Genomic DNA, 27,925 nt, shown 5'->3' with positions numbered 1-27,925 from the left:
TGGGCCTCAGATGGTCTTACTAGGAATTCCCACTCTCACTGACATCATACAGAGCCAAAAGTACAAAAAACTGTCTCAGCAGAGTGTTTGCAGCAACCTGAAGCCTGACCCTTTTGCTCACAGGGATTACATTCATGAAGTAACTGCAACACTGACCAAGAACTCAACAATGATACAAAAACAGTACATCTTGCTTGCAGCCATGTGACTGTCACAAGCATGTTTTGACTATGTTTATGTCTCACGGATAAAGCGACGGGTTTCTTCCATGAATCTTTTCTATTGTGTACATCCTCCCATGTTAGTGAGCCATACAGCTAACACTAAAATTCTTCCATGACATGACTCACAACAATGTTTGTAGATTTCTTTCAGTAAGTGGGTAATAATTTTGGACATTTTTGCTGACTTTCAAATGTATTTTTTAACACTGTGAACCCCAAAAAGAAAACACTATTGATTTAAATTATACTCAAGAAAAGGCAGACATCTCAAAAACTGGGTAAGTCACACCAAAGCAATCTAGATGGATAAACAGCTAAACAGCACTACAAGGCAGAGGAAAAATATGTAAATTACATTCTTTAAATTAAACTGTCCCCTTAGGGTGAGCGATAATCTTACTGAGAATAAAGGGCCTAACATCTCTCTAACATCTTACAGGCTTGAGGACAAATGTTATAGTTCCCATCAAGGCAATAATTTATTTCTGAATATTTTATGCAAATAAAAAATTAGAATTAGCTTTTTTTATTTGAAAAATTACATATATTTGAATATTTGAAGCATTAATTATAAAAACATTTGAGCTTCAAAACTACTGAGCGTTTAAAAAGAGAGAATTGTTATTGTAATAAAACCTCTGGGGAGTTGACACTTTTTATTTAGCTGAAGAATTTGAGCTACATCAAGAAGAGGCCTTTAAAAACAAACAAAAAAACAACCTCTAAAATTCATAAACCACGTTAAATCAATTTTAAAATATCCAGACTGTGCAGGAAACTGAGGTTCAGTTTATGTGCACCTGTCAGTACATTTGTTCTGCTGTAAGCGAGCCCTCCATTATCATTATTCTCATATGCACATTTGCAAATGCATAACACGATAAAAAAATTAATAATCAGTACCACATCATGCAAGATACAAAAGCTACAGTTTTATTATGAGTGACGAAAAGCTGTTTCTTGTGCTATTACTGAGAGATTCAGGGCACCAAAACCTTTCTGCTTCACAGATTGGCTGTAGTGCAGATGGTAGAGCAGGTCACCTACTGATTGGAAGGTTGGTGGTTTGATTCCTGTCTGTGTGCCAAACACCCTTGAACAAAAAACTAACCCCAAGTTCCCCTCTGGTGTGCCCACCAGAGTGTGGATGGTAGATAGAAAGAGGTAGGCTGTATAAAGTGTTTTTTCTGAGTAGAAAAGTCCTTTTGGGAGGGGGGGATTCAAAGCTTTGGAATAACAATTTTCAAAGCCAAATCTTACATTTTCTAAAAGCTAAACTGCTGTTTTCTATGCTTCAGTGCTTCCCCAGCATTCCCATAAACACACACACTCTGGTGGATGCATCAGGGCTAACTCGAGGTTCAGTATTTTGCCCAAGAATATTTTGACACAGGGATCTGAGTAGACGGCCTGCTCTACCTCCTGAGCCACAGATGCCCCCACATCTATAACACATCAGGTACAGATTACATAGATTAGAGTACAACCACAGAGGCCTGTAATAAAGACACAATCACTTTGTCTCAGTACGTTCAACACATTTATTTGAGCAAATGTATCAAATTATTAGTTTCAGTTTTACATCAACAAAATAAAATTTTCACAGTATACACTTTGAAAAGAAAAAAAAAAAAGGCAAAAAGAGGAAAAAAAGGAATTATACAGATGCCAAATTTTCAGGTTAACATCATCATCTGGCAAACTATTGTCTAGACAACAGATTTACAAGGGGAGCGGTCTGAATCATTCGCCCGTCAATCCAAGTTGAAGGAACAAAATGAAAGAGAAAAGGACAGATGGCAGCAATTCTTCCTCCTCAATGAGGCCAAAATCCAAAATCCAAACCAGCAAGTAGCTGAGAGTCCCTCTGAATGAGTTCAGTGTAGATCATAACAAGTCTGACAGGCTTCTGGGGTTTTAATCAGTGTTAGCACTCTTCACTCTTACCCAAAACCAAAAAACGTGGGAGCAAAACAAATCAGAGGAAAATTTCTGAAAAGGAGGAGCTGCTGTCAAAAACCATGGGACCATATGTGGCAACATTTCACTTAAGAGATCCAAGGAAAACTATAAATAATGAAATTACATAAAATATTACAATTATCAGTTTCAGAAGCTCACGTGACCCACTATAAAAAGGAGCCTATCATGTTAATTTATGGCACTAAAGAACAAGTAAATATGAAAAAATCCTCATTAGGTGCCGCTCAGCTTCTGGGAGCAATCATAGGGCAACGCTCCCCTCTACAGGCCAAGCGTTATCACTGCAGCGTTAAAGTATTCATTCACAGCCAGGATGGGACGAGCATACCATACCATAAACTTACATTCAACCCTTGTAAGTTTAGAAAAAAAGTATATGATAAATCAAAGAATTTTCAACAATGTAAGACCACATAGGAGTTAAATTTCAAAATGAAGACAAAGTGAAAAGCACCAAGTGCGTTGCAAATTGTGCCTTTTCTGATTGTTTTTTTTTCCTGCTACTCAAAGACTCTTTACTTCTTCTCCTTCTTCTTGTCCTGAAAACAAAAACACAAACACGGACAGTTAGTTTGATCGAGCTGCTGTTGTGAGTGCTGTAGTTATGTATTATGAAACAGAGTGTCTCACTTCAGCCTCAGGATATTGAGCCGCGCTGATCACACGGAAGATCCCGAATATTTTTAGTTACCCGTCTCCGAGTATCGTCATCACTCAGATACAATCAGACGTCCCAGTTTTAAATTACAGTTACAGCTACAAGTATGGCATTTATTTCTTCATTACATGATTTTCTTCATGAGTGCATGCGAGTTTATTAGACAGGTGTCTGGAGTATAAAGTGAAATGAAAACTGTCCAAGGTGTAGTTAACTAAAATTAAAAGTACCAAGTACCTTCTGTCTGAAGTTAAAATTAAGAATACTAAAAAAAAAAAAAAAGCTTTAAAACAAACTTTTCCTGAAATTAAGACGTTAACACTACGAATGTTTAGATCTCTGTGACCCTGTTTGTGAAAATCCACAATGCTAAGTTTCAGTTTTCACTGTTTTTGTGGACCACTAATAAAATTTCCTGTCATTGTACTGTGGTGCTTTCTCAGATATCTCAAAACCTCAGCAAATGAAACCACAAATATTTGCATAGCTCAAATTCATGAGGGCCAAATAAGAAAATGTGCTCTTTGTGTGACTTTAGTGAACTGGCTTTTAGAACATCAGCATTTTTTTTAAAATAAATATGAAACATATTTTATATTTCTGTTACTGTTAAGCATGAAAAGGCCAAAAAACAATAAGCCTTTTTATACTTCACTGGATTTCAGCTTGAAGTCAGTTTATGTTTAAGTTTTGTAGTAACAGCTCACAAAAATGGTCTTACAAATAAGTTTGTGAAACCAGCTGAGCAGTGATGATTTTAGTCAAGATGGAGACCATTTACATCAGTGAAGACTACACATTTGTTGCTCTAATGACTTTGTACAGCAGCAAGATGGTATATTTGGGACTGAGCCAAAACAACTAAAGTGCTTTTGTAGTTCTTTATAGCTTTAGAGTAATAGACTAGACCGTCAGGGAAACTCCCTTACGTATTTTTAACTGTTAAAATGTACACAAACAACTTTTGTTATTACAACAAGCCATCACTAGACATTCCTGGAAATGTTCAAAGACAGTATTTTGCAGTCATATAATATCAGTACCTTATCGTTCATGGCAAGGATGACCATCAGTTTCCTGAAGATGGTGATGAAATCAAGAAACAAGTCCACACAGTGCCTGAAAAATAAAAACAGATATTCAGAGGTGGTTTTTGAACTGTAAAAACATATTGGGCGTTTTCATACAGTATGCAGCTTTTCTAGGCCCAGACCGATCAATCAATCTTCAGCACTGAGTAGATCGATTGTGGCCTCATAACATGATATGGCGGTTTCTTGGTTGGAAAAGAAATCGCTCTGATGAACTGCAGGAAAACAGTTGGGGGGGACATTATCGCCATTATCAAGCTGAGGAAACTCCATCAATCTTTTGGAAAGTGAATGCAAAGCGAACACAAAGCAGCATTTTCAGCAGCATGATTACACCCAAAGTCTTTGCAATGAGTCGAACTGGTCTAAATGTGAGCCAGGTGATTTACCAAGATGGATCAATAAAGCCAAAGCTTTGCCTTCCGGCTCAGCTCTTCACATTACACATCTGATCCATCAACAATCCAACAGCCCAGCTTAAAGTCCTGAAGATGGAGTACCTCAAATGACGTTTCTTCAAAACAGCTCCGTCAGCACAGCCAAAAAACAAACTCCACCCTCTCAGAGAGGGCTGTGGTCACAGTTAATCAGCCGCCACAGGCACAACTCTTGTCACTAAATATAACAGACTGTTCAACACACCAGTTACCCAAATAAGAGTTATGCTGTCTTTTATCAGAACTGGTCGTGGCCTCGGGGTCATCGTCAAATATACTGTTGTCTACTAACTGAGAATCTCCCTCTCTGCTACAGAAATCAGTCAGTTGAGATACAGTCAGACCGACTGAAGAACATCATCAAGTAGAACGAGCTGCCAGCTCGTCTGATAATACAATGTGGTGCATCAAATTACTTTTTTTGAGAACTGATGCTCAGTTGTATGGCTCACTGTGGGATGATGCATTTGCACAGCATTTGGTTATAGGGAAATGTAGGCCAGCAGATAAAGGGCTCATGGGAACTTTGCTAGCAGTGAGCACATTTCCTCACCAGACGTAGTCCTTGTCCCCGTTTTCTGCTTTCTCGATGATGAGCTGAGTGTCAAACAGGACAAAGCCGCACATGATGAGCAGCCCCAGGTACATGTGTGCCTGTCAGAGAAGATGACGATGTTAAACGGCACATTTTCACTTACAGCTGATCAAACTTCTAGCAGAGGGTGGATGGCCCTGTTTGGTTCACTTACCTTAAACAGAACCATAGATCCAAAGAACATGTTCATCAGAGACATCAGGAACAGGAGGGAAAGGCCGGACATGAGTGTGCCTGAGGAGACAAAGTGGTTAGCTGGGCATCACTTTTCCTGGATAATGCTACCGCTAATGTCAGGGGTTTATGAATATATAAGAAAATTTTGAAAAATTGTATTTATTATTAATTTATTTATTTGGTTATTTAATATGATTAAGTAACTTAAACATCACACAGTTCCTAAACTTATACGGACCCTTTTACGATTCTGTTGAGCTTCAGATATAATTTAAAAGAAAAAGCAAATTGAACAAAAACAAAAATCAGGCGAGGGGGCGACTGCCTCATCTGGTAGAGTTTTAAGCCCAGATTAGGGTGTTTTGGGTGTAAAGCCTGTCTAAAACCTAGCTTATGCTCACTGTTGTCACTGTTGTACAATCATGTTAGTTTTTACTGCTAACAATACAGATGTACTGGAGCTCAGAGATTTCTGGATTATAGAGGTAAACGCTCCAACAGTTTGAAAAGAATGGAAAGCTGAAACTGGCCCAGGTGAGAAATCTAGAGACAAACACACCTACAAGATTTCTGTAAGTCAGGGGTGTCAAACTCAAATACACAGTGGGCCAAAATTCAAAACTGGAACAAAGTCGCGGGCTAACGCTAATATTTATTGAAAAAAAAAAAATCTTCCTCTAGATATAAGAATGAATCTTTTCTTATGGACTCAAACAAGTTTTGCTGAAAAACTGAATATGGAACAAGCAAAGCTTAATACTAAACAATATATATTAACTGTATAATACCAGTAGGCCAGCTCTAATAGTAATTTGGTATGGCTTCGCGGGCCAAATGTACTTAGGCTGCGGGCCAAATTTGGCCCGCGGGCCAGAGTTTGACACCTATGCTGTAAGTGAACCTGTAAGTTTTATCAGCTCCAGACAGACTTTCTTATTGCACTTTTACTCACTTTGGTTTCAGCTGCACTGACGAGTGAGTGAATTTGTGCTCTTAGGGAAAGTTCACTGCTGCCAAAACTGAACTGAGATTAAAGCCATGTCCACACTAATACGTTTTAGCTTGAAAACACATCTTTTTCTCTCCGTTTTGGCCTCCCGTCCACACTGAGACGGTGTTTTGGGTCAAGGAAAACGGAGCGTTTTGAAAACGCCGTTTTCACGTCACAGTGTTGACAGCAAACCCGGAGCCTTTTCGAAAACGATGACACATTTTAGTCATGTGATGCAGTCATGTGACCAATTAAACTAAGATAGCGGAGGGCATTACACAGCAGTTGTTTTGTTTGCTCTCAATTGTGACAGCCGCATTAAAGATTAATATCAGTTTGCACATGCTCCACATAGCTTTTCTTCAAATTCTTTAATTCTCACTCGCTTTTGCAACTTTGCACCTTTGTGTTACTCGCAGCAACAACACCTCATTGTTAGTCCATTTTAAAAACTCGGTGCTTTTCCTTAACATTTTGCCACGATGTTTCAAAGAGCCGGAAAGTAAATAAACGGCAGACAGAAATAGGGCAGTACTTGCGCAGTACTCTAACGTAAGCATTTTTGGCCGTTTCAATGTGGATGAACAACTCTGTGAAAACAAATTAAAACAATAGTGTGGACGCGGAGCGTTTTCAGACGTATACAACATTTTCAAATTTATCTGGGCTAGTGTAGACATAGCCTAAAACTGTAATAGATTTAGGCTGGGTTGATTGCTTTTATTTCCCTGACTGCTCAGTCCGTCAGTTTTGTCACTTTAACAATTTGGTGTATTTTAAAATAATGCAAATGGTGTTCTTAGGGGGGTGGAGGATGGGGGGGGGAGAGTAAACTGGAGATCTTGTACAAAGGTTTTTCCAGATCAGGGCAGCGAATATCATTTGAGGGGTTTCATTTGTATTTAATTGGCTGATTTAAAAATAAATAAATAGATAAATAAATACAATTTTTAGAGGGTATTTAGCAGTAATGAGAAGAAGGTATGCCAGGAATATATAAGCACCGTTTCTGCCTGAACTCATTCAGTAGCTACCAGGTATAGAGTTTGTGGATTTTATATCATCTAGTATTTGTTTAAACTTTCTAATATCAGATGACTAAATATAAAAAAAATTAAATAAAACCACCTAAAATGATAGTTGTATTTTTTGTGCTTTGGTTTTGCTTTTTTTATTATTTCTCAAGTATATTTGTGAATATTAAAAAACAAAAATCTTTCACTGGGCTGTTTTTAACTCGAATACTTAAACTTGTGAATTAATTTGTGACTAAATGAAACATACAGAGGGGTCTTTTTTTTAATCTGTTTTTGGATCCACAAACTACAGCGTGAACCCTGAGTTTACAATAATTATAATCTGTCTTATGGACAAAAACTGATGTAAACTGTCTTAGTTATGGGTGGCAGATAGCACAATTACCTCCAAGGAACAGGTAGGTCCTGCGTTTGGCGTAGAGGGCGCTGAGAGTGAAGCAGATGAAAATCACAGAGGTTCCCATGAAGGCAGTCACAATGATACTGAGGAGAAGAATACCAGGACAAATAAATAATATGTTCTTTATTGACTCTTTGGTTTGCTTAGAGCTGCATAAAGAGGTTCAGATTTATGTGACTAACTTTCACTCACTGAGCTGTTAGCAGACAAAGTTTAATCTGTCACTTACCTCGGATTGACAGAGATGACAAAGTCCAGTGTGGGTCCAAGGCCAACACCTGGTGAGTAAACACTGTGTTAGGCTTTTGCATAATTACAGACCATTCACCTCTGAGCACACAAACAGTAACACATTGTGAACTTACCTGTGAGGAAGGCAAATCCTGCGAGGATAGCCAGTCTCTTCTTCTCTGTCTCAGGGTTGTGGGGGGTCATGGCAAGCCAGAACATCAACCCCAGGGATCCAAGCACAGACAGCACACCACCCTAAAAAACAGGGGTACAGGGTAAACACAGGTACCAGTACTGTGGCCAAGACAATACATTATTTTTAAAAAAGCTACAAGGTGTTAATAAACTACTTATATAAAAATTCAGATTCAAATTACAGACATGTATTTTGACCCATTGTACGAGCATTATCTGAAATGCACCTGCAGAGTTGTGATGCGCAATAAATGCTTCTGTTATGGCCATTTGCTCTATGGTGTCTCTTCATGTGTGCATGATTTTCTTTCATGGTTATTGCCAGTGTCTGTGAAGGTTCTCAGTCATCCAGGTCATCGTAGTCAAAGGAGCTTGCAAAGAAAAGCGTCTGGACTTCTTTATTGCCAGTGGTTTTAAATGTCTGTGCTCCTTCCAATTTGTCACCTACGTCTTTCAGTCTTTACGTCCAAGTCTTGCTACCAAATAACTACAGAGACACTTACCTCTTTTAATTTAGATTTGACTTTTGACTCCCAGTAATAACTTTTAAAATCGGCTGTCCCAATTAACTTAAATAGTGGCTTAAAAGCCCTGCTCAGACTTAATCTAAGATGGCTGATGAATGGTGAGACTCCCCCCCCCATTTTCTTCTAAAAGCTGTTGTTGTTATCACATCAAACATGGGATAGAGGTGACTAAGCTTCAAAGTATGTGCTGAGTGGCTTAGTGGTGATAATGCTCACTGTAAATGACCATCGATGACCTTCTATACTTCACAAAGAGGAAAAAAAAACAAAAAACCCCACAACAACAAAAAACAAATACAACCAAGGTTTCTCACAGTATTTAAACCTTAAGGGGAGAAAAAAAATCTGTTAGACAGTAAATACCACCTGTTGTTTACACCATCATCTACAGCAGCACATGATGGTGTAAACAACCATAATCTGCTACCGTGAGAATAAGGTCAGGATCAAGGTTATTATAGTTAAATCAAGCTTTAAGAAGTATTTTAGGTAACTGAACTGGAATAAAAACCTGATAAAAAACAAACAAAGACTATTATGTTCTTACTGACTTAATAAAACAAATATAAAGGAAATTTCTTTAGTCTTAGTATTTGTCACTTTGAGAAGCCTTGTCTACCTATTGAGACTTTTAAAATGTGATCTGTTTGTCCTGTTTTATTCATTCTGAAGCTATAAAATCTTCCCCTTGACAAACACAATCGAAAGTAAAACTTTTCGAACATTAAAAACAAAACCGAAACTGTCAAACTTACTCTGGAAACTACCTGAATTTCAAATGTAATGGAAAAAAAACAAAAAACAAACCAAATCAAAACAAAGAAAGAGCAGAACAAAATCGTATTAGTAGAAAACTACATCTCAAACAAGCCACCTCAGCAGCAGACTTGCTGAAGAAAAGCTGTCAGTATTTGGTGTTATTCTGTCCAGTAAAAACACTACACAACACAAGTGAGTACATCTCTGTGCAATAATCAGTTAAATGACAGACTGGTTGAAACTGCATCAAAACTTGGGAAGTTACTTGTAAAGTTAAATGAATAATCAAAAACAAAGATGTCATGCTCAACATGTCTGGTATGTTAGTTGTACATATTGTAGTTGTGTACTGTGACTTGGAGGGCATAAAAATATGTGGAACAACCAGTAATGTGGGCTATTCTTGGTCATGCTGTGGACAGAAGACATAATAGCGAAAGAACTTTTTCGCGAAGTGAAACCAAGTGTTTAAACAATGAAAACTGTCCACTGCAGCCACTGTTTGTCTTTTTAAATTGGCCCACTTATTTACTTTATGTCTGATGTCCCCCCCCCCCCCCAAACATCCTCTTTGTGTTGAACTGTGCCTCCTCTTTCCTGCTCAAACCACCCAATCAGCTGGCTTTTTGGGCTCCATAGTATCTGAGCAGGCTGGATTTCCATAACTTTCCCTCAGGTCTGCCAAAAACAATGCAAACGCAGGCCTTTTGGTCACATTTACTTTCCTTGCGGAAATTTGTTTTGCAACACGAATTCACAAAATAAGGGAATGGAAATGGGGGGGAAATCACTGCAATCATGTGCTCTTAATAGCAGTGGCTTCAATTCCTCACCTCACCTGGGACCTGGCTACTTTGCATTGTCAGTGGTTATTTTGCCTGTGGCTGCTTGAAGCCGCTTCCTGTGTGAGCGTGGGTACAAGACGTGAAGACGTGCCTGTTATAAATGACAAACATGGCCTGAGTCGTACCTGAGATCTTACTCATTTTCATGAGACTGCCACGCCTATTTTTCTTTTTTACTGACTGATGATTGTTTTGACAGATTTAGGTTTGTGAACCAAGCAGTAATGCAAAAACTAAAATACAGATTTATATACTTCCAAATACTTCTTTTATAGTTCTATAAAAAGAATTACTTACTCAGTTGAGGGAACTGAATTTCCTCTCTGATGGACTATTGAAACATCTTCACTGCATTTAAACCAGTTTGATGCCAGAACATAAATATTTGTAACTTTCTGTTACGCCAACATCAGTACCTATCATGAGCCGCTTGTTTTTGATGAAGGAAAGACTCATCACGCAAAGTCATCCAACACCACTCGATGATCCAGGGTGAAGGGAGAGACACACTACACTGGAAATACAGGCTTCAAAATAGGCTACACCTATGATTACTTCACACAAGTTAGAAAATGTTGATTATTGAAACACAACTCACTGAAAATCATGGGCTCAATCAGCCTTAATGAATAAATATGATTATGAAATAGGTTGTTCCAGAGCTTTCTAGGTTTGGACACATGGGCTGTCTGCATCACAGCTCCACATGTGAAAGAACTTTGAGGAATTGAAACTTGATTGCAAGCTCTTCATAAAAGAGGAAAAGGGGACACATGAAGTTCTGTTAACAACTAGAAATCAGTCAGAACATAGCTGAAGCAGTAATCACAAAGTACAGAATAGGCCACTAGTCTTTCCTACTACCACAATGTCACTGACCGAGTGCTTGCACAATCTGACCCTTGTGCTTCAGGCTTGGCAGGAGGATTATCAGAGGGAGAAAAACACTTTCTATGACAGAGCATGAAAGTGACTGCATAATGTTATTCTCTTCAGATCAGCGGTCCCCAACCCATCTTTTTGTACCGATACTGGTTTTATTTTGCTGTATTTATCCACAACACCTTAAAGGCCGGTCCGTGAAAATGTTGTCGGACATAAACCGGTCCATGGCGCAAAAAAAGGTTGGTGACCGCTGCTTTAGATGACATCCAAGAATTTAAAAAATGCAATGAATATAAAAAGAAGCCTGAGGAGTATTGGAAAAGTCTGGATTTATGGATGGTTACAGGTATGCCTGTTAGGAATACCAAAAATACTGGGTGACAACTTGCCTGCCTGGCTGCAGACAACTAACAGAGGAAGTAGACTGTAGCAGAATGGACACATGTTACCTCACTCAAATCCAGTAGCAAACACCTTTGGGGTGTTTTAAAGAGAAACAGAGGACAAAAAAAAGAGCTTAAAATGTGCCCGAAGAACAGCAGAACATCCCCAGAGAAATTTGTGCAACAAATTTTGAGCTTGTCATCAATAATAATAATAATAATAATAATAATAATAATAATAATCACATGAAATAAATAAATATCAGTAATGAAAGTTTAGCTGGTCTTTGTTGGACTAACTTCCCACCTTAGCTGTGTGACTGTGTTTGATTTAGGGTCACTGTGGAGATCAGCATCCATATAATGAAGTGCTGCAGACCTTTATAAGGCAACATTTATAAAATAAAATATTTAGAAAATAAAAGTGCTGTCAGTACTAGGACTACTTTTTTTCCTTTGTTTTACATAAAGACAGAGTACCCTTCTATTTAGCTGTAACCAAATATATTTTTTATTAATCTGACATGTAAAAGATATTGCATAGTGATATACTGAATATCTGAGATTGATAGTTTCAGATCCTAGATAGGTACAATTTATGTTAATTATATTAGCATAGGAGGATAAAACAAACTTTCCTGTAGGAGACCATCTACAGGTACATGTACAGCTAGGCCAAGCGGCATCTCGTTATGCTTACCTGAAAGAGGCGTGTGACGACATGGACATAGGAGCCGGCAGCGGCCACAAACATACAAACTGCCAAGCTTGAGTACACATTCTTCAAGTGCACCTGGGTGGAATGAGATCTGCAGGAAGAGGGATAATACATGAACGAGGCATGAGTGATGAAAGGGCAAGTTAAAAAGCAGACCATGACGACCGTTTCATTACCACATAAATTGTTTACGTACATTTGGGAGAACTTGAAGAGGGCATCAATGTTGATGCTGCGGTCAAACACGTTCATGGTGAAATCAGGGACTGAGATCTGATGAGACTTCTGATGAAACGCTGTCTTCTCTTAACAGATATGAACGTAAATTAAACTTCTGCTCCACTTAAAACAGTAAGAGTAAAAACTCCTCTATCATGATGACTGTAAGCCTGGAGCAGGTAGTACAAGTGCAACCATTTGTTAATGATTAGTGGAAAGAAACTGGGTATATCTTTGCAGTTTTCTCTGAATGTTTAAATAGTAACGGTGATTACTGATGCCACTAACACTTGCAGCCAAAATATTCACCAAGTGTGCCAAACCCTTCTCCTCTTTACACTCAGTTTCTAATTTTATAACACAACTTACTTCTTCACACTCAGACACAGCACCCCAGTACTTTTCTCGCTGCCTACAACAAGGCAACACAGCATGCAATGTGTTATTCCGAAACCTGTAAGGATTGGGAGATTTAGCTCAATTGTGTAGGTGCACTTTTGTTTTTGAGGAGATTAAGAATGCATGTACTAAGATCAGTTTTAAAGGTATTTTTATGCGCAGAATACCACACTTTGTTCTTCTTTTAATTAAAAACTTGAATGTAATCTTCTTGGGCCTTCATACACAAAACTACTACTACATCGTAAAAGCACAAGAATGCCAACAATTGTGCACTCTTGTTTAAATGACTACATAATTTTAATATTTCTAAATAATGTGACTCACATGGGTATTTATCCATTATTATTTCAGTTGTGATACTGTGTTACATTTTTTATTCATAATTATGATCAGTTTATTGGATAAAGTACATTTTGGTCTCAGATTTTAATGCATTTTATCCATCCTTTCCTTATGTCATGCATTTCCCAAGTTTCACTTGATGTACTCTTACTGCATTTACAGGCTACTGTAAATGTTATTTTGCAGTAACCTACATGAATGGTGCAATCAGTCTAACTGTAACTGTGGTGTATGGGGCACAGATATGCTAAAAAAGCTGAGATAGCTAAACTGCAGCACATCAGTTTCATGCTCTGTGTAGGAACTGTGTTAAAGTGCATCACACCTATCAAGTAAAATTACATTTAAAAATGTTAAATCTGTCAAACTGTGCAGTGTATAGGACACATGACAAAAACCTGATCAGTCTCAAAACAAAGTGAGAGATATGTGTTGTGTACAATTTCTCTTACTTTTCTTAAAAAAAAAAAATACTTCAGATATCCATATTTATATTTTCTTCTAGTAGTTTTAGTAGTTATAAGTTTAATTTGCTAAACTAAGGTTTTGTGAAGATCCTTTAAAATTAAAAAGCACCTCAGAATATTGCTTTATGTTTACATTCTCATACCCTTAAGTTCGTGTGTTTTCTCTCTCTTTAGCAATGCACAATCAGTATAAGATAGCACAGCACAACATTCTTAAATTAAGCTTACCCTAACTTTTTGAACCAACAAATTAGCATTTTTAAATATTGCCAACTTATTGAGTTTAAAACTTAATATCTGGTTGCTTGCATGTAATGCACTGGTGCAAAAGCATAATTATTTCAGTTTCACAAAAGTAATTTGCTTTTTGAAAAGAGCTGTGTATCGTGAAGCTGTTGTCGGTGTCTAAAGTTGTAGAGAAACAACTCAAAGTTTTAATGAAAGTGACTGAGCAACTCAGAGTGAGGTATGTACCTTTACATTGCAGCAATTTCAACAGCTATACAAGCGTCTCACACTAAAATTTCATACATAGGGCGATTTCGTTATCACTATAACATGAATAGTAACATTAGAACAATGACAAGGGCCTTTCTACGAACCCCATACTCTTTATTTTCCAGCAAATCTAAACCTTTAATTTAGCAACTGGGAGTCTAAGCTATGAAAATAATGTGATTCTTACTTTCATTATTAAGGAAATTCACACAGAAGATTAGAAGTGCGTAGTCTACTTTGATGAAGTTACACAACAGGTTAGCTTTAAATGTCAAGCTTTATGCCATAACTAGCACACAAACATGCTAACAACCTGTTTAGTAGTCGCCATGCCTCCGATTCGGGAAGCATGGTGACTGCTTGAACTACTTATTCTTACAGAAATACGAGAATAAGCCATTCGACACGATAGCTGAGCACCAGACAGCCAAAAAGCAGACGCCTGGGAATGTATTAATAGCTAACGCTGCTAGCCAGTACCCATCAAATAACAAGAAGCCTGGCGAGCTAACGACACAGTTCGACGTCTCCCTTCTTTCTTCGGTTATTTTCAGCCCCAGTTAACACGACAAAACGATAAGCACAAAACGGTTGCATTTGTACCTGCATATTACTTACCTCTCTGTTACGAGCTGTTTCCTTTTCTCTGCTTTACAGTTAAGTTTTTTTCTAAAACAAAACCGTACGTGTCAGCCTGCTGATGTCACCATGGAAACGCCCAGAAGATTGTAGTCCAGTCACGCGCAGCGAGGTCGAAAGTACGACATATCACCGGCTATCTAATGCGATTTAATGAGCCAACTAGCTGTTTGTAATTATGAATTCTTTTTTTCAAAAACATTAAACGTTACAAGTTATTTTCTCTTCACTTTCGAATAACATTTATATTATGCTGCACTGCCTGGTTTGTCATCGAAGAATGTCACCGGTGCACCTAAAATGGCCGACACAAAATGTAACTGATATCATCAGCAAAGCGTCTTTAGTGCTGTAAAAACAACGTTTGTTTGATCACAAAATAAACGCTGTAAAGAAACCACTTAACCGTCTCAACGGTTTCTAATCAAACCGAAATAAGGAGGATATAAGAGTGTAAATATACGTTCGATGATATGACCGAGATATCAGTCATGACGAATGGTGCAACTGCATGCAACATGTGAAATATTTTCACTTATGTTTTAGTCATTATGCCAAAAGTAGCCTATGCAATAATAGTTTATAATGACAAAAATATAGCACTTTGTATTGTATAAGTTACTTAGTTGTTAAGCTCTGCAAAAGAAAAGAAAAATGTGCAAAAAATGTGTTTCTTTATGGTTACATCTTAAATATTTATTAAATTTAATACTTGAGGTAGCTTCCACTAAACATTAATTTTGGTCAATGAAATGTTTCGACGTGTAAATTAGTTCCCAATTAAGCTTTAAATTCTTTCTTTCGCTTTATCCATTTAAGAAAAATCCTAAATTAAATAGTCCACAAAAGCCTGTATCATCTTTATTATGTTATTTCTTTTTAAGTACGAATTGTACGATGGTAGTTTTTTAGAACTCTAAACGAGTAAACAAATTATTCTCTGCTCTGAAATGAAGTTAAAAAAAAGACAAAAAGTAATTTGGTTCCCAAATGTTTCCCTAAAAACAGCACCTTAGTAAAGTTGGTCATGAAAGTACTATATACTGTACAAACATGTAATTTTTCTTTCATTAGATGTAAAAACTTAATCAAATATTTAAAGATATTTAATACACTACAGTGATTTTCTTTGTAACATGGCATAAAACACACATACGCAAAGGTAGTAAAATAGAACCAATTTTTATTTGAAAATAAAACCTATTTGAAAATAAAAATTGGTAGCAGGTCTTTTAGAGTTTTGGTCAGACCAGGTAGAGAAAAATTAAGTTCTGGATTTATTCTCATACAAAGACAAATTGTGACTTTAAACAAATACTTTTGGTCATCACAACTGGTTTCAATATTCTCATTGTCATGTTTCACTAGTTGACATGCAGACATAAAACATCATAGAAAAAAAAAAAAACCCATTCAACCCCCCCAAAAAAACGTAACCTCTCAAAATCTCTGTGGTACTGGATTTCAAATGTATGTTTGCTTGAATGATTGAATCTCCTCTTTACATCCGATCGCTGATTTGACTGTAAGGTTTTGTATAGTTAATTCTGACAGCAAAACGTGCATGATTTAGGCACAGATAAAACAGTTAAACACAAGGCCAGCCTCAAAACAGGCAAACGGATTACAATACACAGGGTTGAGCATTATGAAGTACTGGACACAAGTTTTTGGCCAATAAATATAGAAAAAGACATGTTTAAAAAAAAAAAAAACCCAAATATATCAAATTTGATATTTTCAAGTGTTGCACTGCAAGTACCGCAGCCCCTGGCATTAAACTTGCTCCTGACAGTGTTTTCTCACGCTCAGCATGACACATCAGTGCGTATGCCTACAAATCTCTGTTCAGGCAAAACACCATTCTGTCCTAATTTCAAAAGGCACAGCTTTTACTTACAGCACTGTCAATATAAAAGTGCAAGTTGTTTGCCATTGAGCAATAGAAGAATATAGTAACAAATGAAATATTAAGCTATGACTTAAAACTGTGGCATTTAGAAATAAATGTGTCCTATGAAAAACAATTAAAAAAAAAAATTCCAGTGTCTGTTTTTGAAAGGACCAAAAACGAGATTTCACCCCATTTATCCAACTTTATAACCAATAGTATCAAATGTCAATTTGATCACTTAGGATTTATATTGCATGTTATGTAGAAACCACTTTCATGATACAAATGACTAAATACACTTGTTTTGACACCCATTTATAGTTAAATAAGGCTACAGTAATGTCTACTTGACTGGCGACGCAAGAGGTACTGTCCATGTGATCACAGAACTGGGTTGCATAGAGGAACCGCGCTGACCGTTTAAAAATAGATTTCCTTATAAAACAGCCTATTAAAATGAAAGGTATAAAATCGTTTATTAGAAAAGGTGTTTTTGTTGTTCCATACAAGGCACAATTAAGAAAAAACAATGTCCAAAAGTCAAGTCAGGACAGGCAGGCTTCTGCTTTGGCAAAAGAACCCCTTTAAAATTCATACCAACTGGAGTGATTGTGATGGGAGTGCTTTGGTTGGTGTTTTTTTTGTTGTTTGCAGCTCTGTCGTGGTGCTTAAAAGTAGTGATTTGTGATTATTGTCAGCACTGTGGATCAGAGGAGAGGCCTCACTTTGTGACATACACTTTCAATTGAGCCAACAATCTTTCCCCAGGCTTAGAATTTCCTTGACCTCATACCAATGCAGTTTTCTAAACAGAAGGATTTTGTGCGCAGGCAAAGAGAACAGTCTGGAAACGTATGTCTATGTTCTGAATACATGTGGCTATTTTAGTCAACTTTAGCGCTGCTGCTCCCGTTGGAGTCGAGCAGGTCTGTTGAAAGCTATTGTCCACGAAGCTGGTCCAGCCGGGTGTAAACGTTATCAGCTTGGCTAAGATCTTCAAACACAGGAAGAAGGTTTAGCAGCTCAGCATCATCCACGTCGTCAAACCACGACACCACCGGAATCTGGGGCAAAGAAACACTCGATTATATAAGGTGCATCTACCCTAGCTAAGCGTGCACCAAGTAAACACAAAGCCAATTCAACCCTTAACAGCAACCTATGATAACTAAAGTAATTTTTACCTTTTGTTTCAGGAAAAAGAGATCTAAAGACAAGTGTTTAGTTTGGCGGTTTTACATCATATTGGTCAGGAAAACCTTTTCCTAGTACAGACAGATTCATAATTTGGTTATGTTCCTGGCTTGATTGATCAAATACAGCAAATTCACTTCTGTGGTTCAAGTTCTCAGACAGCTAAATTTGACACATACAACCAACTAAGTCCTTTATGAAAGGCAGTGTGCACCAGATTTGCAGAGACTGGTCCAAACTCACAGCATTATTTGGGTGGAATATGTAAGAGGCAGGAGAGTTGTCCAGGATGAGGGTTTTGTGGAGGTCTCTGCCTAGGCGGCTTAAATCCTTGACATAGCAGCCCTGGTGGAATACACAAGATTCCCGAAACAACCGGGTCCGGAATACTCCTCCCTGGTCCAGCAGGTCTGTCACCGGGTCTGCGTACTGGTGGGAGGATTGGGTAGCAGGTGAGGGAAGAGCAGGGATGTACAAGGCTGGGCTAAGCTGTCCCAAGCTGCTACAGAATATTAAGCTGGGACACAGCTGGCACTAAGACTTTAAGATGAGTTGTGTATAAACTGACACCCATCTATTCCTTTAAGCATGGAGGTGTGGGTGTTCACTAAGGTGTCTACCAGCACGTTAGAGTAAGAGAGGGAACTAAAAAGGTGAGAGAAAGCAGATCTGATAGATCAGACATCAGCTAAACAAAGATCTTCATGTTTTATTCCAGCATCTAATTTCAGGATCACTGTCAATATCTGATGTGAAGTACCTTAGCGAGACTGGCTGTAAACAGCACACATTCAAACAATTCGCCCATTCTCTGCAGGAACTCGTCCACATACGGCCTCTTCAGCACATACACCTGAAAGGGAAGCAAGAGGTTGGTGAACAGCTCAAACATGATTGTCATTTAACCAAATACTGCCAATGAAGCTTAAAGTATATTTAAAAAAAAAATAAAAAATTTTAGTGCTCAAGAGGTCTAGGACAAGGCTTTTTTTGTAAAGTAGAGCTTAGAATATGTTAAGTCTTGTAAAAATAATTATGCCTCAGCTTGATTTCACACAAGTTTTTAAAACTAACTGGGAAACAGGATAAGGAAGCTGTCACCTTTAAAAAAAAAAAAAAAAAAAAAAAAAAAAATACACTATCAAGACAGGAAGCTGAAACAAATGCAGACTTAGCACAAGATAAAGAGAAATATGCCAATCCTAAAGATATCCAATACATGGAGAACACTTTAAAGAGAAGGTAGTTATTAGTCTTCCAGACACTACAGATAATTGGTAAGATCAGTGCAGCAATAACTTCTTAAACTGGCAGCTTGCTTTGGGATCTTGTAAGTGTTCAAGTGGAAATAAAAGTACACAACATACAATTTAAATTAAACAAAAAAGTGCATCTCTCACTTCTGAAAGATTTTGTGCCATGTCCATTATCAATGCAGTTGCAAGATCAACTAGTCTGTAAAGCGTGAAGGTTTAATAGGGATTTCCATGTTTTTGTTCATCTGCACGATTCATTTCCATCCGTCAGCTGCTAATGGCCAGTTCCTGAAACAAGTAATCAAGAATAGGCCGTGCAGTGTTAACCAGCCTATCCTGGATTACTTGAACCAGGCAGAGGCCCACAGGATTCCTTACCATCACACAGGGGTCGCTCGAATCACATTTCTTAGTTAATATTTCCACACGTCCAACTTTAAGACCTTGTGCCCCAAAGATCAACACAATGCTATACTTGTGTATTTATTTCAAAATCTTCCTTGCAGAGGCACTGTATCAATTATTAATGACATTTTAGCTGAAATGACTCATTTTCCTGCTGATGCATCCACTTTGACTTGTGCAGTCTTGTTCAAATTCTGGCCACTAGAGGGCTCTGTTTAACCATCTTAAAAAAAAAAAAACTTAACTGACCCATCCCTTTTCAGCTCAGCAACCACTGCAAACACAACATACATACACCCCCCCCACCCCCTTACAGGAAAGGCACTCATACAGAGTAGTTTACCTGGTGTGTGGTCCCCTCTATCTCCACAGGCACGATGAAGTCTGCATTACTAATAGGCTGGAGGGAGAACACAGAGGGAGATGGTTGGCATGCTCATTCACATAAGCCACGCTGTGTACATTCACATGGCATTACATAACAGCTGAACAGCAAGAACCAGGCTCTTCATCGCTGCCATAAATCACAGCACATAGGCTACACAAATAGAATATGACTTGCTTTGATGTTCCTCAAACACATGCGACGACTTTTCTAAGAGAAACAAAGAATCGCAGCAGAAACACGCCCAATAGACAGGCGGTCGTTTAATCAATGTTACCCAAATACAACTGTCATTTCTGCAGGAAGGAAAAGCTGAAACATCAAATCACCAACTGACATGGGTAAACATGCTGAAATAATGTTGGGCCGGTGTTAGCGGTACCTTGAATGAGCTGTGCACCAGGGTCTCATCCAGGTCTATGACCACACATAGCTTCCCTTGGTCCTGGGCCGTCACCTCAGGCAGCAGGTTTGGTTCAGATAGCTAAAGAAATGCATGTAGACTGTCATATTCATCATTACACTTGAGAAACACAAAGTAGCCAACAGGGCATTGAGTTATATGGAAAACCTGAAAGCTTGGTCTGGATTTTTACCTCTGGGGAAATTCGATTATACTGGTTTTTGTTAAGCATGCATGTGTGGAAGTTTAAGGATTTACTGTAACAGCCTCTGTGTGGTATAGCTTTATGATTAGCATGTGTCTTTTTTGCAGTATTTCTCCAATGCATCTTGTCAAACTCAACAGGAATTCACCTGCAGGGGAAAACGATAATCTTGATTCAAACTCAGTTTCAGATAGCCAGCCCCCCCCCCACACACACACTCTTAGTTTTGTTTCATTCCAGCCTCTTTATGAGAAGAGGCAAAGTGAAATTAATTATTAATTTTATTACATAACAGAAATGGCTTATTACGGATGGCAAATTAAGATCGAGGAAAGACTATGCTGGGGAGGGGGTGCTGGGAGACTGCTAGAACAATTTTGTTCAACTAAACACAAGAAACCAAATGAAACAAAGCTAGCGGTGCCAAATGTTTAATTTGGTTTCATATCAGTAGGAGCCTGGCAGACAATAACCAGGGTCCTACAGATGCTGCTTGCTGTTTGCTCCTGATGCTGGAGGACACTCCTCAACATGAACAAACATGGCATCTCATTAAAATACCCCTAACATGGTGGTGAAGCCCTAATCAAGCTGACAGTGCTCACCAGCGTGGCCAGCAAGCGCTCTGAGCTTTATTTTATTTTTTTCCCCTCCACCTCAGCAATTATGAGGAACACAATACACCGATTCTCTGCCTGCCTAAAGGACTGATAGTCACTCTCTCATTTCTTATCTTCCTTCGGGGGGTGGGGGGGGATAAAGCGAGAACATCAAAGTGATTCCATATCCACAGACAGTTGCGGTTAGCTTTCAAGACGTTTAGAGCAGGTGCAGCGGTGGTTTTAGTTGTAAAAAGACGACAACAATAAGTGCAGTTTTACAACAGCGTGTTAAGTTTATCCGTACAGATGGCTAAACTATTCACACACCTCTTTTATGGCAAGCAGTGTGTGTGTGTGTCTGTGTGTGGGTGTGTGCAACAAGGAAGTAAGATCTTAAATAAACAAAAGTAAAGGCAGGGGCTGAAGCTGAGGTCTTCAAATTGATTTCAGCTGTGCGGAAATATCTCTGAAATGCGAATACTGTTACCTTGACAACCATCCCATTTTCCTGTGACTCCAGCAATCCCTGCTGGGAGGGTGATGGCGGTGGTGGCGGCGGCGGCAGTGCTGGTGATTTGGGGCCATCCTGAGCTTGGAGGCAACAGAAAAGCGCTTTGAAGATGTTGCAACTCCGCGGCTGTTTCAGGGCAGACCGGCTCACCTGGCCTGCCGGGAGCAGAGACACAAACACGCTTCATGAGGAAACAGCAGCACTCAACAGAACCAGTGCTCCCAATGTTTGTGGACCAATAAAAAGGTATGTGGAGCAAGCTGATTGGCCAGCTACTGCATTTCCACAAATTGAGTTCACCTGTGAAACAAATTGGCTAAAATGAACCCTCACGAGGAGGACTTTTTTTCTTCCAGTTGGTGTTTTTACATTAAAATGTCCACAAAGATAGTTTTAACTTGATGTGTTTTACGCAGCGATGGCACAACTACATCCAGAGGAAGATAAAATGAAGGCTGCCTGTTCGTTTGCAAAGATTTCTTGTAAACTTAAAAGATGACAAAAAGCCTCCCTGTGAGTGTGTTTAAAGAGAGGAGTGCCCTTTGCTAACAAAACATTTATTTTAAAGTTTTATTTATTAATTATTTTGCAAATTTAGATTAAAAACTAGCAATAACTAATTTTGCGTTTTTGGGGTTGGGCTAGTAAAATTTTCATCTCTACTGGTAAAAAAAAGTAATGTCGGACACTGAAACTGTGTGTCGTCAACATGGGAAACATGGTGAGTGGAGGCCTGAATTACAGCCCACAACTTGGGTCAGATACATGTTATCTAATCTTTTTTCTTATACCAAAATGAAATCTTGATGCAAACACATTGAAATGTTTTCTTGTTTGTTTTTTCCTCTTCATCCATAAAAGATAATTAGGCAGGAGCTGCTTGTGACACACAGATTGAGTTTCTCTAATTCCTGAAGGTACCATCCATCTGTCCACAGGGATGGCACAGCCTCCACATGAAATCTGTTTTTAATGCCTCTGCTGCTGCTGCTGTTGCTGCTGCTGCTGCTGGAAATGGCTGGTACATGTTATATAATCACAGAGGGCGGGAAAACCCACACTTTTCAGCAGTACCTTTCGACAGACAGAAAACATTCCAACCATTTTAAACTCGGGGACCTTTCGGGGCTGCCTGAAGCGAGCCAGAACAGCCAGACAGGCAGCTGGTCGGGCAGTCAGGCAGCCAGCGAGTCGGACAGGCAGTCACACCTCAGTGCTCTGTGCAGGTCTTTGATCAGCCACTGTGACCACCAGCGTCCCAGCCTCAAAAAAGACTTGTGCCACCGCCAGTGTAAGAAAAGGGAGGAAAAACATCCCTGTGATTCCCCTCTAGTGCATTTCATGTGAGGACTTGCAGAATTTTTACCCATCAAAATAGTTCATAAACACTCTCTAGTCCCTGCTAGAAAGAGGAAGTGTGGAAAAGAGTGACAAACAACTGCATACTCAGAGATTTATACATTTATTACTTCTACACTCTGAAGACATAATGCAGACAACAACAAGCATGTTACACAACTCCATGTTTAGGAGACAAAGGACACTGGATCTTGATTTGGTAATTCTGCACACAGCATTTTCACTGGGAAAAACTACAACCTCCATTATTTATAGCCCACGAATGTGCATCTTGCCATGCAAATCAGCCTATTGATTTCCACAGGAAGACATTATTGGCCATGTGTGACATAACAGCATACATTAGATCTCCTCTGCATGTAAAAGGATGGAGAGATGAGAAGAAGGAGATTAATCTTTTAGAGCTTTATGAATGGCGCACACACACACACACGGATCCAAAATCCAAAACATCCCTTAATCTCACAAAACACGCAATGCAAAATGACATTAATAATAAGAATAATGCTGAAGAATTATTTTGTAAAACCAACACATGACCTGGAGCACCACAGACCTGTAATAACTACAACCAAGAGGCTGAATCAACGAGCAAAGCCTCTTTCAAGCGCAAGCAAAGTGTGCAAACAACGAAATCTTTGAAACGGCGCTACAACGGGCGTGTGCAGAGGGGTGTGTTTGTGCATTCCGCTGTCAATACCGCGGCACCGGGTATTTCTATACAATCCTGCTGTATAATCAGCAGCCCTTAAAGCTCTCTTGGCCTGTAATATACAGCATGGTGTAATACAAATCCCACTCGGGCTGTTTTGTCAAATGAAACGATAAAAATAAAAATAAATAAATAAAAAAAGAGCAGCGCAGCATTATTTCGTGAAGCCAGCGACGGCGCACGGATATGTGACCACCATGGTCAATTAACAAAAACACGAAGAGTAGTTTGTGAAGACTGAAAAACACCGAGCTGTAAGTGCTGCCTGTGGTGACAGTCAGGCAGGGCTCCCCGTGTTCTCTCGACCTGGTGTTGGTGGTAGTAGTAGAAGGATATGGGATGTTGCCAAACGAGCTGGAACCCGATAGATATAAATACAGCAGCTCGTTTTTTATTTTGGAAAAGCTGGGCATGGCAACGACACCGAGAACAACTTGGGGGGGGGGGGTAAAAAAAAATACACCAGAAAGATGGGTTTGCACAACAAGAGCACACACACTGCCAAAGAAAAAGAGAGGCAAAAACTGGATCAACAATAGCTACTAAGCTCGGTGCGTAATGGAGACTGTGAACTTGTACCTGAGCCTACGTCCGATGCATTAATTCAGCTATAGTGACGGAGATTGAACTACACGGTGATCTGGCCCCCGATACAAAAACAAACACAGGGATTTATTCATATTCACGGTTTTATTTCCAAATTCAACAGCAGTCGATTGGTGGAGGAAAACAACAGGTTTGTGGCAAAACAGAATAAACACATTAAGATAGCTTTCGGCACGGTCTCTTTGTGTTTTCCAGCGATAAGATGTAAAGATTACACTCTGCTCGGTGGTGGATGTCAAAAAAGGGTAATACGCCTCTCTTACCGCGCGTCCGCAGCGCGCAACTGTCAAATAAAAGGGCGCACTACGCGATTTCTTACCGCACTAATCACTTATAAGAAAACAGTACACATAAAAGAGAGTACTGGGAATATTTGGGATGTAAACAACACCCAATCTCACCTGTTTTCGGTGACACTTGGACGTCTTCTTTTTGCACTTGGGTGATAACAGAACTTTCCATCTGACAATCACGGAGCCCTCAAAATCCTCAAATCCTGTCCCCGAGTACTGATGGGCATCCCTCATTGGGTTTTATTGACAAGCTGACGTTATTATTCGCCGAGTTAACTTGTCATCCGCCTCAGTTACGATCCTCGATGGGAGTAGGATTTATCTTGTTCCTGGCTTTCTTTATTATTCTCCCGTCCGCCGCCTCTTCTTCTTCTTCTTCCCTCGGAGGGTCCGCCTGGGGAGGGGGCAAGGCACTTGGATATGTTCTTCGGACGCTATTTGAGACTCCGTGCGGCCCGTCTTCTCGGATGTGCCGATTGTATTGCTGGTAATATCGCAGAGAAGCCCCCCTCTCTTTTGAGAGTCCTCACTTTTGCAGCAACAACATGGAGAATCCAGGCGAGAGAAGGAAAACAACCGAGGAAATGGGGCAAGGGAGGGCGGTTTCAAGCCCCCCGTTACTACAGATAAACAACATCGCCCGAGAGGCCACTAGGAGCGACGGAAAACAGCGAGGATCGATCGCGTACGGAAGATCTAGCGCGGAAAAACGAATTCTGGTTCGTAGTTGGGTGTAAAACGAGAGTTTTGTTGTTATCCCAGGTTTTGTTTTTCTACGGTTGGGACTCCGCGGGCGCCTTGAAACGGTACCCGCGCCCTGATTGGACACCAGGGAGGAGGGGAGGCGTGGTCAAGGCATTCCTCCCCGGCCAGCACGCGCCGCAACGAACACATTCCAGCGCTGCTCGTACAACAAATGAGATCACGTTGTTTGTGAATTATTAACAAATAAATAAACGAATGCTGATGAACACAACTTAATCAAGAAACATGCGAGTGTACGAGGAATAAAAAAATACACTCATTATTAAACTAAACACTAGGGACGCTATTTATTTATTTTGTTGTTTGTTCACGTGCATTATTCTAATTAAAACTAAATCAGAGGTGGCTGAAATTGTGATCATGTCCAAGTAATTATAGAAACCTTTATTTAGTCAGGGGCAAATCAATGTAAATTACATAAAATATAAATCATCTATAGTGTAACTATGCTCAGGTACTCTGAAATGTTGTTTGGCATCTCTCAGGGATAGAAATACAACCAAGAAAAGGACACAGAGATAAAATGTACATTACAGAAATGCAGAATAAAAGTTATGTATATATATATAATAAAAAAACAGATCAGTGTTTAAAAGTGGCTTTGCACAGTTCTGATACTAGCAGTCTGTCAAGATAAGGCTGTGAATATATGCAGAAATGTATTTCTACATTCAAACACACATATATGTAAGATTTAAAATAATTATAATAAAAAAAAATCAAGAACAAGGTGACACAAAAGGAAAAGCAGGAGCATTCATTTTTATAAAACATCACAGAACATGAGCTTAAACATACAATGACATACTTGTCTCACCCAAGACCGCTTAATAATAACAGTCACAAGAGAGATATCTAAGGTAATGCATTGCTGTGCACTCTAACCTAAACTTTAAAACCTTAAAAGTCATAATATATACAAGAATGGCTTTGTAAATGGGGGAGAAAAAAAAGTATTTTTCTATTTGAATGGTTCTTGTAGAAGGTACAATGATGGGTGACATCAAAGGGTTTAAGAGTGCTGGCATCTGCAGAGTCAGGGACTGGTGCACAACCTTCAATCTGCTGCCAAAAGATAGGTTGCCGCCTGAGAAACGAGCATGAGCTAACTTAACTTCCAGGCTTCTCATCAGTCTCTTACCATGAATTTTAAAAGATAATGATTCCTCTAAACCAGATGACCAGCTACCATTTTTTTAAATTATAGCCCAGAATAATAAACACACCCACCAGCACCTCCGCAAATACTGCTTTATCATTATTTTTAGTGTTTTTAATACTTGGATTTCTGCCTCTAATTTGCATTTTCCTCTGGCTTAACTTTTACTTTACCTCCCTAAATTCCTGGTTTTTCCAATGTCATAACCTCTGATTAGAAGAAAAAGAGTAGGAAGAGCTCAGCACCGGGCTCACTGAAGGACATAAAAGTGATAAACACTAAACAAATACACAGGGAATCTGTGTTTGTAGCAGTAGTAAAACGTGAGCACATAAGAGTTTTTAAAGAACCCTGGCTGTAAGAAGATTCAAGTGTCTCTTTTCAAAAACAAAGTATTTTACAATTGTACAAGATTCATTTAAAAGTTGAAATAATCACCTTTAATCCATGTGACAGGAAGAGCTTTTCACCTTTTCCTTCATGGAGACGTGAAAGGCTTTGCTGGTAGAGATATAACCCCATGCGGGAGTACATGGGAGAGCTTCATGTACGGAGGTAAGAGAGGGCAGAGTGAAACCAATGACCCAAGCTCCTTTCATTTTTCTCTTTCATTTCACTTCCTACTAAAATGAAACTTGTTTTTTTGCCTAAAACTGCTTGGGTGGAGGGGGGGGGGGGGGGGGGGGTGCGGCTCCAGCCCTGGGAGCCACTGTGTTATGGCAATCACTGAACATTTGCGCAATAACGCACTCAGACTGTGCTGCAGTTACTGTACTTTAGCATGAGGCTGCTGCTCATAAACATTGCAGGATGGTTGCATCATATAGAAATAGAGTCGTGCAGCGTGGCATTTAATAAAGCTATCTGTCTTTACATCCACTTATTCATCCGGGAGGGAGGGGGAAAAATCACAAACAGTTGTGGTTGTAGTTGTTTTTCATTTGAATAAGTTGCATTGAACTGCAGACAAATCCTGTGTGTTATATAATCATTTTCACTACACCGAGTATAGCGATTTTCTGAGCAGCTGGAACTAAAACACATTTGTTTGACCTTGCTCAAATAAACAGAAGTGGGTTTGACATGATGTTAGGCAATGTGGTCAACCATCGGGTCCCCAGATATTTATATTTACAGCGTGGAGGTTCTGCAGAGTGCCTCCTCCTCATCCTCTGAAAGCTCAAAGACCTCTGAGTAAATCAAAGTGATCCTCTCCCCTGCAGCATACAGTAAGCAAATATGGTGTGAAATTAAGCAACAGCACATATCTGCTATATTTAACCACACGAAACACACATGTAAAGCACACTGAAAGCGGCACAGACCGTAAACCTGTAGGAAGAAACGGAGAAGCAGCTTGTTAATAAAAGGAATAACTACACAGCTGAGACGGTCCATTCCAAACACATGTGGGCCCATTATACCGCGAGCTCAGCCAGTGCCCACAGCGGCCACAATGCAAGACATAAACAA

The 27,925-nt window shown here is 39.2% G+C and overlaps 2 protein-coding genes across 4 annotated transcripts; both read right to left on the bottom strand.

Moving 5' to 3' along the window:
- Positions 1–1,751: 1,751 nt before the first annotated feature.
- On the bottom strand, positions 1,752–15,026 carry tegt (testis enhanced gene transcript (BAX inhibitor 1)). 3 transcript variants are annotated; one of them, XM_082517928.1, is made up of 11 exons: positions 14,683–15,025; positions 12,725–12,809; positions 12,333–12,441; positions 12,119–12,227; positions 7,959–8,079; positions 7,823–7,871; positions 7,579–7,676; positions 5,143–5,222; positions 4,947–5,047; positions 3,909–3,984; positions 1,752–2,746 (listed from the first exon to the last, which is right to left on the bottom strand). In XM_082517928.1, exons 3-11 carry the CDS (start codon positions 12,386–12,388, stop codon positions 2,723–2,725), a joined length of 714 nt encoding a protein of 237 aa, XP_082374054.1. In that variant the 5' UTR covers positions 12,389–12,441; positions 12,725–12,809; positions 14,683–15,025; the 3' UTR covers positions 1,752–2,722. The 3 variants fall into 3 exon arrangements, with proteins under 3 accessions (XP_082374054.1, XP_082374055.1, XP_082374053.1); XM_082517929.1 differs by lacking the exon at positions 12,725–12,809 and having other exon boundaries at positions 12,333–12,436; positions 14,683–15,026; XM_082517927.1 differs by lacking the exon at positions 12,725–12,809.
- An 843-nt stretch (positions 15,027–15,869) lies between these two features.
- Positions 15,870–25,426, bottom strand: ctdsp2 (CTD (carboxy-terminal domain, RNA polymerase II, polypeptide A) small phosphatase 2). The gene is made up of 7 exons (XM_082517682.1): positions 24,637–25,426; positions 21,535–21,713; positions 20,220–20,321; positions 19,796–19,852; positions 18,552–18,644; positions 18,035–18,220; positions 15,870–17,661 (listed from the first exon to the last, which is right to left on the bottom strand). Exons 1-7 carry the CDS (start codon positions 24,695–24,697, stop codon positions 17,536–17,538), a joined length of 804 nt encoding a protein of 267 aa, XP_082373808.1. The 5' UTR covers positions 24,698–25,426; the 3' UTR covers positions 15,870–17,535.
- Positions 25,427–27,925: the final 2,499 nt, after the last annotated feature.

The sequence above is a fragment of the Aulonocara stuartgranti genome (genome assembly GCF_965226115.1).
Source record: "Aulonocara stuartgranti genome assembly, chromosome: 20".
NCBI classification, from domain to species: Eukaryota; Metazoa; Chordata; class Actinopteri; order Cichliformes; family Cichlidae; genus Aulonocara; species Aulonocara stuartgranti.
The sequence above is the reverse complement of the archived record's forward strand: the minus strand, read 5'-3'. Positions and strand labels throughout refer to the sequence as shown.